We start from the raw sequence: 15,401 nt of genomic DNA on the forward strand, positions 1-15,401 counted from the left end.
TTACCTGCGGGATCAGCGGGGAGAGCCATCCCTCGGCAGACACCGGGCTCCGGCAGCCGCTGAGGCAGCATCACTAACGCCCGGACACCAGGGCCTGACCCGACACCACAAAACCTCTACCTCAGAGGAAACCAGCTTGGCTGACGTCCTCCCTCAACAATCTAACCCACAACACAGTTTGCACAGCCTGTTTCACAAGCACCAGTGGGTGTGGATAAATGGTAATAATTGACAGCAACTTGATATTACACCACGAATAGCCCAAATGTTTTAACTTGCAGAAAATTGATGCTTTTCTAGTTGGTTATTTAACTTTGCCAAATTTAGCCAGGGTTGCAAACAATCTTATTTGTAAGGTACTGTCAGTAGTTTCAACTTGAATGTTCTTACAACTGGCAGGGTTATGGCTCTTGAGAGAACCTACCACGCTTCTCACCTGCGGCCCACGGGCTAGGCACCCACGTGCAGACCAAACACTCACTTTGCAAGGGCAGGGCTGTCCCGGTAGATGAAAAATATCCATTCTGGCCTATCACAGTTCGAGGGCAATTGTTTCAAAAGCATAAAATCAGGGACTCCAACTAATAGCGCGTCAAAGACAGAAATAACATGGGGGTGCAGAGGGCCGCCCTGGGTGGGGACTCCTCTCCTCTGGCTGTATTCTGGAGACGCTCCTGTACCTCATCTGAGACAAGGGGCACCTCTTCTCCTCGTACCAACCTGGAGGGCGACGCCAAGGTCCGGAGAAGCCCCACTGACGTGTGGATTGGGAGCTCAGGTGAGACAGCGCAGCCCCCCGCCCCCCGGGTTCCCTTTGTAACCTGCCCACACCCCTGATTCACCAGCGAATCATACCGTTCTCTTCACCCTCACACCTGAGAGTCAGAAGTGCTGCCCACACGGCGAGCTGCTGCCTCCTTTTACGGGCCTTGTTTTCCAGAACCACATGAAGCCAGTGACCTGCAGGTCACCAGGGGCTGCATAACCAGGTAACTCCCTAACTAGCAACTCCCTAACTAGTGCTGCATAACCAGGTAACTCCCTAACTAGGCAACTGCCTAACTAGTGCTGCGCATGTCACTGACCTCATCACATCTTAGGAAACGGCCCGGTTCTGACGAGTGCTCAGAGTTCTCACTAGATACGCACATTAAAAATGTATTTGAAAATGCGCACCTCTCTGCCTAAGAAAGAAAATATAGCACCTGCCTTTCTGAATAAAACAACTGTGCAATCCTTCCCACTTCAGCCCCTCACTGGCCACAATTGTACCTGCTCAGGAAACCTGTTCAAGAAAAGCGTTTCCCAGACTCAGCAGTGTCTGCCAGCGCACCTGCTGTAGCAGGGGAGTACCGCCGACAGGTGCTCCAGGATGCTGTTGAAGGGCCTTTTCGGAGACTGGCTGGCACGGGCGGCGCGTCCTGGAGGAACGGGCAGTTTCTGATCAGCCGGGAGGCTGCGTTTTGGCTGAGCTGCCTGGCTGGCGCCCTCACACTCCTGCTGAGCAGAGGGCGATGCTGGCAGCGATGGCGAGGGAGCCCCCACTGGGCGATCACCAGCAGAGACCAGGCTTGAATCCCTGGGAACCGCTGTGTGGTTCCCGGTCCCGTGACTTGCAGACGTGGAGGGACCCTGCTCATCATGACCTGGAGACTCAGGAAGTGACTTTGGGCGAATCTGTGAGGGACACACCACAGTGGGACTTAGAGAAACATCCATGGCAAAGACTGATAATTAAACATGACTAAGAAAAAAATCGGAATACAATACAATTAAATGTTTTGTGTTTAATTGTTTAATTACTTATTGTAACATGCCTGCTAGCTGGGCTGGACTCTGACTTCTCAGTAACTCCCTTCACAACTCCTTTCTCTGTGAAATCTGAAACGCCGCCTAAGGGAGAACATCGCACCCATCGACCTGCCTCCTCCCTCTCATGGGACCCCACTCCCTTCCCAGCTGCTCTTGGCGAGGAACCAAACAGCTGCTCCAACACCCCCACAAACTGCCCTCCCACGGCCGCCAACATCGCTACCACTGAGGCCCGGGACACCGACGCTGCGGTCACTCTCTCGTTCCCGTCCCAGCTCCCTGCAGCCTGGCCAGGCCTCAGTGTTGAAGCTCTCATGTACCCGAGGCCGACCTCTGCCTCACGCCCCCTCCCCAGGCCAGTTCATCCTCTCCTGCCTGTGACTGGTGCCTGCTGCCCTCAGTGCCCCTGGTTAAAGATTCCGTCTAGATGTTTCCCAGCCTCCAAATGCCCTCACACACCCACCACGCCCTCCCGGCTAACTATCCTGGATCTCGCACTCACTCCACTGAGACCTCCGAGAGGAAGCTTCCTGCGCCTGGGCCCCGTTCAGGTCAGTGCCCTCCTCTACCTGCTGCAGCACTCCGTGCGCTGGTGAGAAACCTGGCCCACTCCGCACTCTGGGTGTAACTCTGGGTCTCGCTTCCCAAGCCCACAGGCATCTGAGGGCACAGACCACAGCTAATCTTTTTTTTTTTTTTAAATATATTTTATTGATTTTTTACAGAGAGGAAGGGAGAGGGATAGAGAGTTAGAAACATCGATGAGAGAGAAACATTGATTAGCTGCCTCCTGCACACCCCCTACGGGGGATGTGCCCGCAACCAAGGTACATGCCCTTGACCGGAATCGAACCTGGGACCCTTCAGTCCGCAGGCCGACGCTCTATCCACTGAGCCAAACCAGTTAGGGCATCCACAGCTAATCCTGATCACCACTACATGCCCAATGGATGAAGGGTGGAGTGGCAGAGAGGAGGTGGTTTTTAAGGACCCTTATGTGCAAGCTCCTGGCACAATGAGAGCTCCCAGGTTCTGGATGTAAAATTATTTTGAGTATTTATAAGGTTACACTAGCTAGAATTAAACATTAATAGTAAAATATTCTGCTGAGATCTAACTCTTTCCCCTTTCATATCTGCTATAAGATCTTGGAAAAACTGTAAATGGTTAAGTATCTTTAATTCTAAATAAAACTCTATTTCTTACTCATTTAGTGGAGAGAAAAAACTTATTCTGTGGAGACAAAACTTTGAATCTCAACAGAATATTTTACTCCGTTCAAGGAGGCTAGATGTTGTTTTTGAGATGAATGCACTAAGTGTGAATGCTTAACGTGCTGTTCTGATGAGAAAAAGTCATTCAAGACCAGGCTCCCACCTGCAGGGAGCTGTCACCTAAGTTAAGGAGAGGAACACACCTGACAGAAGGTCCCGGGTCGGGGAAGAGGGCAGCCTGCCTGGGCTCAGGGGAAGGCAGGACGCAGAGTGAGGATGGGCTCCGGGTGGGGAAAAGCCAGGCAAAGTCTGGCAGTAGCAGGAAGGTGTGAATCAAATGCTGGGGAAATGAGGGCTTTAAAGACCATTTCAGAACCGGAAGATTTCAATGTTGTGGCAAAACATTCTGAAATCTATCTCTGATCAACTCTTTGTTTTTTTGTTAATCCTCACCCAAGGATATTTTTCCATTGATTTTTAGAGAGAGTGGGAGGGAAGGGGAGAGACAGAGAGAGGGAAACATCGATGTGAGAGAGACACATTGATTGGTTGCCTCCTGAACGTGTCCCAACCAGTGTCAGGAAATGAGCCTACAACCAAGGTACGTGCCCTTGATCAGAATTGAATCCGGGACTCTTCAGACCACGGGCTGACACTCTATCCAATGAGACAAACTGGTTAGGGCTTGTTTTTCTTTTTTATTTGAGAGGAAGGAATGTGAAATGAGAGGGAGAGAGGGAGAGGAGGAGGAAAAAGGAGGGAGAGGGAGAGGAAGAGAGCGACATGATTTTGTTCCACTTATTCATTGGTTGATTCCTGTATGTGCCCTGACCGGGATGAACCCGAAACTTCAGCATCAAGATGACACTCTACTGAACTGAGCTACCTCGCCAGGGCTCTAGTAAACTCCTGAATGGAGTCCTCCTTGAAATTCTTATGGTCTGATCTCCCTAGGGCTGAACTCACTTCAGTTCAGTATTTACTAGCACCTGCTGTGTCCAGATAAGAATCACATGCGCCAGAATAAAGCGGCACTAGGGTCAGCCACACGTTAAAGTCCACAAAGGAAAGGGCATGCTCTTCGTGACGGAGCCGCATATTCTAAAACAAGACCAGGCTTGGCAATCACTGTTATTCAGAAGACTCAGCATATTCCTCAAACCAGCAGCACAATGGGTATGCCAGACCCACAAAGCCCACGTGTGTCTCACAGATAGCAGTGTTTATCTGTATTTCACAAGAAAACAAATCTTAAATTTCAGATGTGGTCTCCTGCCTCTAAGCATCGAGGAATAAATTATACCTGAACACCTGCTACACCTGGAATATTTGTTCAAAGGCAGGGACACTCACACACACACCTCAGCATCCAGAAAAGAAAGGGGAGATGAGCAGCAGTGTGTTCGCCACCTCAGGTCTCTCCTTAGACCCGGAGGTAGAAAGAAAGTCTCCTGTTTATATAGAATGTTTACTGTAACACCTAAAGGTTAACTAGTCGCACCAACAATGAAAACGTGAAGGCAACTATTCATCCATCCCATCTCCACTCCCAGACAGCAGCAGCAGCCAATGACTTTGGCCAACGAGGCAAGAAACTGGCTCATGATGCTTTGTTTTCTTCCCTCCAAAGAGAAGGTGACAGACTTACCGTGCTCCATGCAGGAAACGGGAGCGCGGAGATCTGCACTTCAGGGAGCTCACTCAGCCGAGAGCCAGTTTTAATGGCTTTAATTTGTTCTTCAAACTGAGACTGTAGGTAGAAGAAAAGGGTCCAGTTTTCTAACAAATTCCAAGGGAAAACCACAATCGTCAATGAGTGCTATTTTTTTTACTATACATTAAAAACGATCAACAATCTTCCAAGAAACATAAATGAAACGAGGGTATTAAAGCAACTGTTTCCTGAAGGACAAAGTGCAGAATAAGACCTCACTGACAGACACGCTACAGCCTCATCAACACGCTGCTCTCACCTCAGCATCCAGGTTAGAGCTGGACAGTTAAGAAATATCATTACTTTCATGAAAAACTCTTCTTAAAATTTCAACAAAAATTATCTATTGCTTTTAACAGCTCAAAATAGGGACGGTTTCCATCTGACTAGCCGCTTAGAATTATAACCATCATATAGATTTTGACAGAATTATAAAATGTTTTACAACTTACCTCTGCTTTCTCAATTTCTTTTCTAACATCAGAAAGAAATGATTCCCATGAATGTATGTCAGACTCTAGTTCAGGATATGCTGCAGAATCACTGAAAAAGGAGAAAAACATGAAACTGCTAATGTCCACTTTAAAATATTTTTAAAAATTGAAAGCACTAAAGTACAAATTAAAACAAACATTTAAACATGAAAGATATATTTCACATGATCACACACTCACACACACACACACACACACACACACACACACACACAAAACAACAACTATATTTTTGCCCGGCTAGTGTGGCTTGGTGGTTAAGCACTGACCCATGAACCAGGAGGTCAAGGTTATATTCCCTCCTGGTCAGGGCATATGCCTGGGTTTCGGGCTCAATCCCCAGTGGGAGGCATACAGGAGGCAGCCAATCAGTGATTCTCTCTCATCACTGATGTTTCTATCTCTCTCCCCCTCTCCCTTCTTCTCTGAAATTGATACAAAATATCCTATATAATAAAAGCCTAATATGTTACGTGTCCAGGAGTCTGTTCAACCAATCAAAGCGTAATATGCTAATGATATGCTAAGGCCGCTCAACCACTCGCTATGACGTGCACTGACCACCAGGGGGTAGACGCTCTAACCAGTAGGTTAGCATGCTGCTGGGGTCCGGCCAATCAGGACTGAGCGAGACGGGCCGGACATGCCCTGGAGCCCTCCAGCAATCCCTCTCCACCCCGATTGTGCACTGGTGGGGTACCTCGGCCTGGCCTGTGACCTCTCGCAATCCAGGACCCCTTGGGGGATGTTGGAGAGCCGGTTTTGGGACGATCCCACAGGCCAGGCCGAGGGACCCCACTGGTGCATGAATTCGTGCACTGGGCCTCTAGTATTAAAATAAAGAAAGAAATAAATAAAATGGTCCTGCCTAATGTAAGATTTTTTTCCTCACCTGTAACTTTCATTTGCTAAATGACATGCTGGGAAATATACCCGTAATGCCTACAGTACCTGCGCAATTGCTTCAGGGTCTTCAGATACCCTTCTGCTTGTGATTCCACAATCCGTAACTTATATACTTCTGCCTCTCTCCGGTTTTCAAGCACAGATACCTACCATGAGATAAGAGAACGTTTAAGTATTTTAAAACTGAAAATCTGAAACTAGTTAAATTTGTTAAAACTTAAACATTATAAACCACTTTGCAGTTTCTTCCTAAATGACACACTATGACAGAGACACCAGAACTTGTTTATGTTGTAATGTCCGGTGACTATGAATTAAAACTTTTGGATGTGAAACTAGAATAACAAAATGACAGTAAAATGATATACCTTAAAGGCCACTTTTCTCAGAGACGACACTTCCTACGTGGCTTACTCTGCAGAGCAAGGCTATCTGTGTGCATCCCCCAGTGGGCGGGACCTGCGCCTGTCTACCCAGGGCAGAGCACCCACGGCTGCACCCGGTCCGACTCAGAGGCCGCAGAGACGCTGTGCTCAGCTTCACGGGCGCCGGGAGCCCTGGCGCATGCTTTTACGGCAGTGGACTCGCCGGCTTCCCCACAAGCCAACCAGCGGCTTTGGAGAGTCACTGCAGGAAGTGCAGAATTGCCTGCTTCGGTCCAGGTGTCAGCACCTTGCCAGGACCAACCGGCAAAAAGGCTTGCCAGGTGGTGGTGAGAACTGACAGCTGGGACCGTGGGCTTTTACTTCCCTCCCTTCCTTAGAAGCAGCTACACAGTGGATATTTAACTGAAAGACTTGTGTGTGCAGATTGCACAAGCTAAGCCTTCTTTTATTTTCCCAGAATAATTACAGACACATATACCCATAAACCACATTAACTTCTTAATTAGACAAACCACATTTCCGAACTAAATAAAGTGCAGCCAGGGGTCATCATTTTTATTTTTTTGTCTCACTACTTTCTCAAACACAGACATTGGCACATATCCTTCTGGGGGAAGGGCGAGGGCGAGTATATTCTTAAGTGGATGATTTTCGAGTTCCTTTTCTAGTATTGGTAAACGTGCTTTATGGCTGACTCTTGACTAAGTAAAATGAAGCCATTCAAAGCGGAGAGCATAAAAAATGACTGACTTACAATGTTCAATAAGGAAAGCAGGTTACAAAACTTGGTGTACACTGAGCACAGCTACGAGACACAACATAAGCGTGAGGGCAAACAATGAAGAAGCCGCAGGCGAGGAGAGTGGTTGTTCTGGAGACAGGACACCTCGAGCCTGCGCGCTCCCGGCAAGGCTGTGGTGCCCCAGGTGCAGTCAGCACAGAGCAGACCAGGGCCTCCGCCCTGTCTGCCAGTCCAGTCCCCCCGGGGCTGGGCTCACCTCTGCAGCCACAGCTCTTTGAAGAATCTCTTCATATTGCTCTTTTCCTTTCCTTATTTGCTCTTCTATTTTCGTTTTCTCATTTGTAAATGTGTTACTGCAAATTGTAAAGGAGAAACACTTTTTAAAAAAAATTTTACCACTGAGATTACAAAGGCTAAAGCTAGGGTAACTTTGAGATCATGCCACAAAAAGACATACAACATCTTTCAGAGTAACTTCTTGCCTAATATTTTACTACGTAATACAGACTCACACATGCTCTTTGCACTTCACAAATGATCACAGAAAGATATAAAATTGAAAGTGAGGCCCTAACTGGTTTGGCTCAGTGGATAGAGCGTCGGCCTGCAGACTGAAAGGTCTCAGGTTCGATTCCAGTCAAGGGCATGTACCTTGGTTGCGGGCACATCCCCAGTGGGAGGTGTACAGGAGGCAGCTGATCGATGTTTCTCTCTCATTGATGTTTCTAAGTCTCTCTCTCTCTCTGTAAAATAAATCAATAAAATAATTTTTTAAAAAAGCGAGGAACTGGTGGGAAACTGGTTCACCATTTTTATGAGCAAAGAGGGAGTATAATCTGTTATATTAATACACTTTATAGAATATCCGTCATCCTTTTGAGTCAGAAATTCTATCTTGACACAAATTACAAGGAAATAACCCAAAGGAAAAAACGATCTATATAAAGTTGTTCATGGCAATATAACTGTAACAGCTAAAACAAGGCAGGCATGGACCATAATGTGAATGGAAATGCGTATATGAAACAATATATGAGAAAAGCAGAATACAACTGCTTACTACTGAATAGACTGGTAACCAATATGTGCAAACATTATTTTCATTTAATAAAGGTTAAAGGAAAACTTTTTTATAGGTTCATAATGAAAATCCTTCAATGAACCTATAATCACAGCAACAAACTACCATAATGTAGTTGAGACTGGTATTTCAGTAACACAAAAGAAAAGTGTTTAAAACACACTTTTAGTTTCAAGCTAACTCAAGGGAAAAGAGGCGTAATAACCAACTATAAATTCAGATTTTTAAACTGACAATGTGAAATAAAAGTAGGAACATCACAACATAAAAATACTTAAAGGATAAATTTTAAATATTAAATAATAAAATAGAAAATAAAAAGAGAAACAATCATTTAAAACATAGACAAGCAACAATATGTTTAGATGTCCTGTGTGCTTGTGCCTCTGCTATTAAAAGTATAAGACATACAAATAAATTTAAACTTAATTTGCCTGATTTCAGAAGACTGATCCAGAAGGAATTCATGTTCCTTTTCCTGTCCATCATTTTTCTGGGTGTACCTATGAAAGCATAATCACCAAATTTTAATGAGTTTTTTCAAGATTTTTTTACAAACCTGATCCAGAGTAAATTCTACCCACAGCCATGCAAAATTCCTTGAATTCTTTGTAAGTTTTTACATTTTGTTTCATTGCTCCTTCCCTTTCCTTATTTGCTTCAAAATAGGCAAAGAACTTGGGTCATTTTCCTCTTTGGAAACTTTCCTTTTACACTTGGAGGGCAGAGCACGGATTTCAGCCATTTTATTTGATCACTAAGTCATATGCCTGTCGCATGTCATCCTATCTCAGTCCACTTCAGGGAGCACTCCTGGGAGGTTTACGATGAGATGAGTACAGTATGACCAGTGGTTCTCATTCAAAATGCAAACAGCCTCTGTTTGTGTGTGTGTGTGTGTGTGTGTGTTTTAGGATGTGTTTTTATTGATTCTTATTTTTATTACTTATTTATTTTAAAAATATATTTTTATTTATTTCAGAGAGGAAAGAAAAGGGAGATAGAGATAGAAACATCAATGATGAGAGAGAATCATTGATTGGCTGCCTCCTACACGCCCCACACTGGGGATCGAGCCTGCAAACTGGGCACGTGCCCTAATCAGAAATCGAACTGTGACCACTTGGTTCATAGGTCAATGCTCAATCACTGAGCCACACCAGCTGAGCTATTTTTATTGAGTCAGAAAGAGAGAAAGAGAGAGAAAGAGAGAGAGAGAGAGAGAGAGAGAGAAAGAGAGAGAGAGAGGGGAAGGGAGTGGGTGAGAGGGAGAAGGGAGACAGGGACGGAGGGCAAGAGGAGGAAGAGGGAGAGAGAGAGGGAGAGAGAGGGGGAGAGAGAGAGTAGAGAGAGAGAGAGAGAGTTGTGAGAGAGAAATATCTGTTGCTTTCTGTAGTGCCCTGACTGGAAATTGAACCCATAACTTAAGTATGTGCATTGACTGGGAATCAAACTAGCAACCTTTGGTGTATGGGACACCGCTCCAACCAACTGAACTACTCGACCAGGGCCAGCCTCTACTCTTTAAAATAGAACTTAAGCCCTAGCTGGTTTGGCTCAGTGGAAAGAGCATCAGCGTGTGGACTACAGGGTCCCAGGTTTGATTCTGGTCAAGGGCACATGCCTGGGCTGTGGGCTTGATCCCCAGTAGAAGGTGTGCAAGAGGCAGCAGATCAATTATTCTCTCTCATCATTGATGTTTCTATCTCTATCTCCCTCTCCCTTCCTCTCTGAAATCGATAAAATATATATATACTAGAGGCCCAGTGCACAAAATTCGTGCAGGGAGTGGGTGTGTGTCCCTCAGCCCAGCCTGCACCCTCTCCAATCTGGGACCCCCTAAGGGCAGGCAGACATCCCTCTCACAATCCAGAACTGCTGGCTCCCAACCACTTGCCTGCCTGCCTGCCTGATTGCCCCTAACTACTCCCCTGCCAGCCCGATTGCCCCCAACTGCCCTCTCCTGCAGGCCTGGTCCCCTGCAACTGCCCTCCCCTGCCAGCCATCTTGTGTGTTGGAGTGATGGTCAATTTGCATATTACTCTTTTATTAGATAGGATATACATAAATAAAACTTAAAGTCCAACGCACACACACACACACTCGTGTGTGCACTGACAACCCTTCAAAACAAAGTGCCAATCTGACTCCTAGGCAATGCCCTGAGGGAGTATGTTCTACCTCTTCATGCTCCCCTACACACCTTCTTAGTCATCTCTACTTGCTGAACACCCCACGTTTCCACTAAGAACCAGCTTCAGCCGGAACCGGTTTGGCTCAGTGGATAGAGCGTCGGCCTGCGGACTGAAAGGTCCCAGGTTTGATTCTGGTCAAGGGCATGTACCTGGGTTGCGGGCACATCCCCAGTAGGAGATGTGCAGGAGGCAGCTGGTTGATGTTTCTCTCTCATCGATGTTTCTAACTCTCTATCTCTCTCCCTTCCTCTCTGTAAAAAAATCAATAAAATATATTTAAAAAAAAAAAAAAAAAAAAAAAGAACCAGCTTCAAGGCCTTTCCTTCTTGTGTGGACACCTTCCCCTAAGCACTCAATTTTGTCCTGTTTTTTCATGGAACCTGTGTCATTTCCATAGATGCCGCTGGTCTGTCCCACTGCACCAAGCAGGAGCTCCCTAGGCTCCAGCCATTTTTTTTTTTTTTATATTTTATTTATTTTTTACAGAGAGGAAGGGAGAGAGATAGAGAGTTAGAAACATCGATGAGAGAGAAACATCGATCAGCTGCCTCCTGCACATCTCCTACTGGGGATGTGCCCACAACCAAGGTACATGCCCTTGACCGGAATCGAACCTGGGACCTTTCAGTCCGCAGGCTGACGCTCTATCCACTGAGCCAAACCGGTTTTGGCAGCTCCAGCCATTTTTAATACTAAGTGTGATCTAAGTGTAGAAAAATCACATCATTGCTCATATCCTTTGAGCTTTTTTAGGAGAGCTAAAAGTTTTAAGATTTTGCTTTAAAAGCTAAATATAAAGCATTTACTTGGAAAGTGTAAAGCACAGAGAAGCCTACGGCTTATCTTTAAACAGTGACCAAAAGAGACAAAGAAATATATATATATTAATAAAGTGTGTGTGTGTGTGTGTGTGTGTGTGTGTACCAGTAAAGTTTACTCCCCACCAGGAATGGTTAATTTTTATGTGAGCAGAAAAAAATATTTCCTCATCAACAGATTCATTTATTTTTGTTTAGTTTGACAGAATGTCTAAATTGAGCATGTAAAAATATGCTAAACATAAATATTTCTGAATTTTTGGATAACAACGATTAAGAATAGACCTGCTCAAATATGAAGAGGAAAAGAGCTTTAAAGACATTATCTTTTCTGCAAATGTGTTCCCTGAAGCTACTTGGACGTGACAGATGCAGTGTTTTATGTTTCACCATTCTTTTAAGGGCTACCTAGAAACTGCCCAGATGTGATGCTAGCGAGACATCATGAAAGCCATGTGATCACATGGCACGGCAAATGAAAACGCATAAATGCCCTGAAAGATGAGTGTGGTGGTGTGGCCCCCGGTGACTCGGCCCCCACTGTGCAGCTCTTTGCTCTGGACGAGGCCGGCACCCCGCCTGAAACTGGAGAAGGTGGTGGAGAGATGCCTGACAGCTCTGGCGCAGACCTGCAGGGGCCTGGCAGCTCCTGCTATGCACTCTTGGAAGCTCCCAGGGCCACACAGGGAGTCTGGCTGCCATGCTGGAGACCAGATGGAGAGAGCGTGTAGATAAAAGTCACAGGGAGGCCACAGGGAGAGGGAGAGAACAAGACACCAGCATCCCGGCTGAGCCCATCCCCAGCTAAATGCAGCCAGAGGAACCACTGGCAAGACCAGCGGATAATGGCCCAGTTGCACTCGGCCCAGACTGTGGGATCACCATCAGCTAAAGTGGCTGCTAATTTAAGCCACAGAGTTTTGGGTGTTTTGTTACACAGTAGGTAACAATTAAGCTAAGTAAATCCTAGGACATATCACTGTTTAAGGAAGAAAGGGTTTAGGAATCAATCATGGAGAATTTTAGCACCAACTTGGCCCATCTGACAACTGTAAGACCAGTATGTATTTCCAAATCCCTCACACTACAGGACGGAATTCAATGCTTTCAGGATTCAGGGTGAAAGTAATCATAAATAAAATAATCACCACAGAATCTTAGTGCTGAAAAGAAGCTTAAGATCTAGACTAGTCCGCTCATTTCACAGATGCGCGGTGTGTGTGTGTCAAAGGTCATGGTCACAGTAGAGGGAGTGCTCAGACTAGAAGGATGCCTTTCTTTAATTCACAGTCTCACTTTATCTGCAAACATGGCAGGTTTAGAAAAAGTTTCAGGTGACATATTTCCCCAACAGATGTTTTTTAAAAATTAGATGAAACAGTACCTAAAATTTTCACTTCACCTGATTTAGTTTGAAAAGGAATATCAAAAATGTTAAAATATCAACAACCCTTACCCCAAAAAACAAACAATAAAAATCATTGCATTGAGCCTTACTTACGTTTCAGTGGCATCTGAAACCCTTTTCATTTCCTTCTTTAGTGCTGTTAGTCTTTCTTGTATTTCTTTTTTCTCCTGTTGCCATTTTTTAATTTCCTTTTGCAAATCTTCGAGGAACCAGTCTAATTCTGTCTTTGAGATCTAAAACGATTTTAGAAAGATTTACTTCATGAAACAAAGGAGCCTGAGAGATGAGAATTGTGCTGGTGACCCCGCCTAGTCCCTGACTCGGGTTCAGCAGAACCGTCACAGCTGGCTGTGCTCCCGGGCTGAGCCTGGGCTACGACGTGGTCCAGGATGTGGCCTCAGCCCCAGCAGCCCTCTCCTGCCCTCCGTGAATCAGGCAGGGGGGGATGTCAGGTAACAAACCAAGGACAGACATGGTGCTCAGAAAGGGCTTCTCAGAACCAGAGGTATCTGATCTCGGGCTCCCAGATGAGCCTGCCACTCGCAGCACGACTCAAGCAGAAGAATAAGGTCACGGCACGTCTGCACAAAAAGCAAGAGGTGCGACGCAGCTGGAGTGCAGAGTGGACGTATGGAAGGCAGGGCAGGGAGAAATGCCTTCAGTGTCAAACCGGTTACAACGAGGTCTCAAATATAAGAGGACAAATGCCTAGGCCACGGGAGTCTGTTCGACTACAGAGAAACAGTCTTAGCTAGGTTCTGGAAGCAGAGACCTGTGGTGCAAGGAAGACATGGAGGAAATTGGAGTATTTCCTCTGAGACAGCTTTGAAAAGATTTGTGTCTGACCCCAGCAACCTCCTGTCTCTGCTGGCACTTGGTTTGCAATGGCCCGGGAGGCATTCTGGCTGGCCAGCCCAGGTTCCTGCAGACTGCCGAGTCCGACTGCAGTGGTGGGGCTGGTTCCAGCGGCCTTCAGGTGCACAGCCAATTGTTCCTGGGCAGCAGAGGTTCAGTGACAGTCCAGTGACACCCCCTCTAGCAGGGGAATGTTCTCCTCACATTTTCCTTGCTGACCCTGGATTTGCTGAGTCATTACAATGACCAAGGTGACCTCTACTTAATCCTGATTCTACCTGGATCACTTCTACAACTATGAGCAAAGTCCATTTGCATGCCTTGCTGCTGGCAGCCACGCTAACCTTGTTTCTCACCCACCTGTGCTTCTATTCTAAGCCAATGATTTCACCTCTGAACCAACCCTTTGGCTGGGAGATGATGTGCAACCAACGGTTCTACTGTGGCATGACAACCACCTTGGCAACAAGTACCTGAAGGAATCAGGTATCAAAATGCACTATTATAAGCACACTCTTATAGCTCAACCACAAAATATGCTGCGGGAGCTCGCCTGCTGTTTGTACCGACCACCTTTCAACGACACGGGCCTCACAACACTAACCGGGGCAGCCTCCATGCACTTGTCTCTGACTCCACCAACGACAACGATCTGAATCCTTTTCCTGCAAATATCAGAATAAAAGAAGGAACAGCCCAGAGGATATAACTGTGTCCTCTACATGCACTGGTTTAGAGAGATAATTATAATCACTTTCTGATGATCCTTTTCTCAATTAGAGAAAATTTGGTTTCTGTACCTCTTTTTTAAAACCTCAACTTTATTCCAAAATAAGTATTTGAGGTATCTTCCACCGAGCCACACTGGCCAGGCTCAATAAACGAGTTTCCTGATTAAGGTCCCACTGAGCTAATTTTATTCTATTTAATACATTGCCCCAGCTACTGATCCAGACTTCTGCAACAGGCTCTTCCTTTCTTAAATGACTACCATCCCTGTTACCTCTAGATCAGCGGTTCTCAACCTGTGGGTCACGACCCCTTTGGCGGTCCAATGACCCTTTCACAAGGGTCGCCTAAATACATCCTGCATATCAGATATTTACATTATGATTCATAACAGTAGTAAAATTACAGTTATGAAGTAGCAACGAAAATAATTTTATGGTTGGCAATCACCACAACATGAGGAACTGTATTAAAGGGTTGCGGCATTAGGAAGGTTGAGAACCACTGCTCTAGATGGAAGACTGTACAGTGGGGCCTTGACTTATGAGTTTAATTCGTTCCGGAGCTCGTAACTCAAATTACTCGTATGTCAAATCATAAAGTGAACGAGTGAGACACGTGATGTTGGGCTGATGTTGTGGCGTTCACTGTGACATTCGCTGCGCCAACTGGCGGTGGGGTATCTGAAGCTGGCTCGTAACCCGAATTTTAGCTCGCAACTCAAAGCAAAAAATCGGCCGAGAGACTCCTCGTATTTCGAAAAACTCGTTAGTTGGGACACTCGTAAGTCAAGGCCCCACTGTACTTCAAAAAGAAACACACCACGATTTCTCACATCTATAATCCCACGTCCTCCCAATTCAATCTGGCTTTGCCGCTAATTAGTATCACTCCAATAGCAGTTACACATAACTGATACTCTTAGCCAACATAATTCAAGATCAGGAGACTCAGAAAAGGCACCCTGGGTGGCTTTGCAGTTCTGGGGTGTGTAAGCTCTACGTGTTATTCTCACCCTTACTTAGGAATAAGATGAAGATGATAATA

The 15,401-nt window shown here is 45.8% G+C and overlaps 1 protein-coding gene across 6 annotated transcripts in view; it reads right to left on the minus strand.

Moving 5' to 3' along the window:
* TTC3 (tetratricopeptide repeat domain 3) overlaps window positions 1-15,401 on the minus strand; it is a 104,115-nt gene that overhangs the window by 5,620 nt on the left and 83,094 nt on the right. For all 6 annotated transcript variants that reach the window (XM_070407207.1, XM_070407209.1, XM_070407210.1 and 3 more), the window contains 7 exons: window positions 12,864-13,003; window positions 8,784-8,852; window positions 7,525-7,621; window positions 6,186-6,286; window positions 5,193-5,283; window positions 4,675-4,776; window positions 1,334-1,677 (listed from right to left, as the gene is read on the minus strand). In XM_070407207.1, coding sequence (XP_070263308.1) covers window positions 1,334-1,677; window positions 4,675-4,776; window positions 5,193-5,283; window positions 6,186-6,286; window positions 7,525-7,621; window positions 8,784-8,852; window positions 12,864-13,003 — 944 coding nt within the window. The remainder of the gene's footprint in view (window positions 1-1,333; window positions 1,678-4,674; window positions 4,777-5,192; window positions 5,284-6,185; window positions 6,287-7,524; window positions 7,622-8,783; window positions 8,853-12,863; window positions 13,004-15,401) is intronic.

Source organism: Myotis yumanensis, unplaced genomic scaffold (genome assembly GCF_028538775.1).
Source record: "Myotis yumanensis isolate MYYU_CA2020_CCGP unplaced genomic scaffold, mMyoYum1.0.hap1 SCAF_2, whole genome shotgun sequence".
Taxonomy (NCBI): Eukaryota; Metazoa; Chordata; class Mammalia; order Chiroptera; family Vespertilionidae; genus Myotis; species Myotis yumanensis.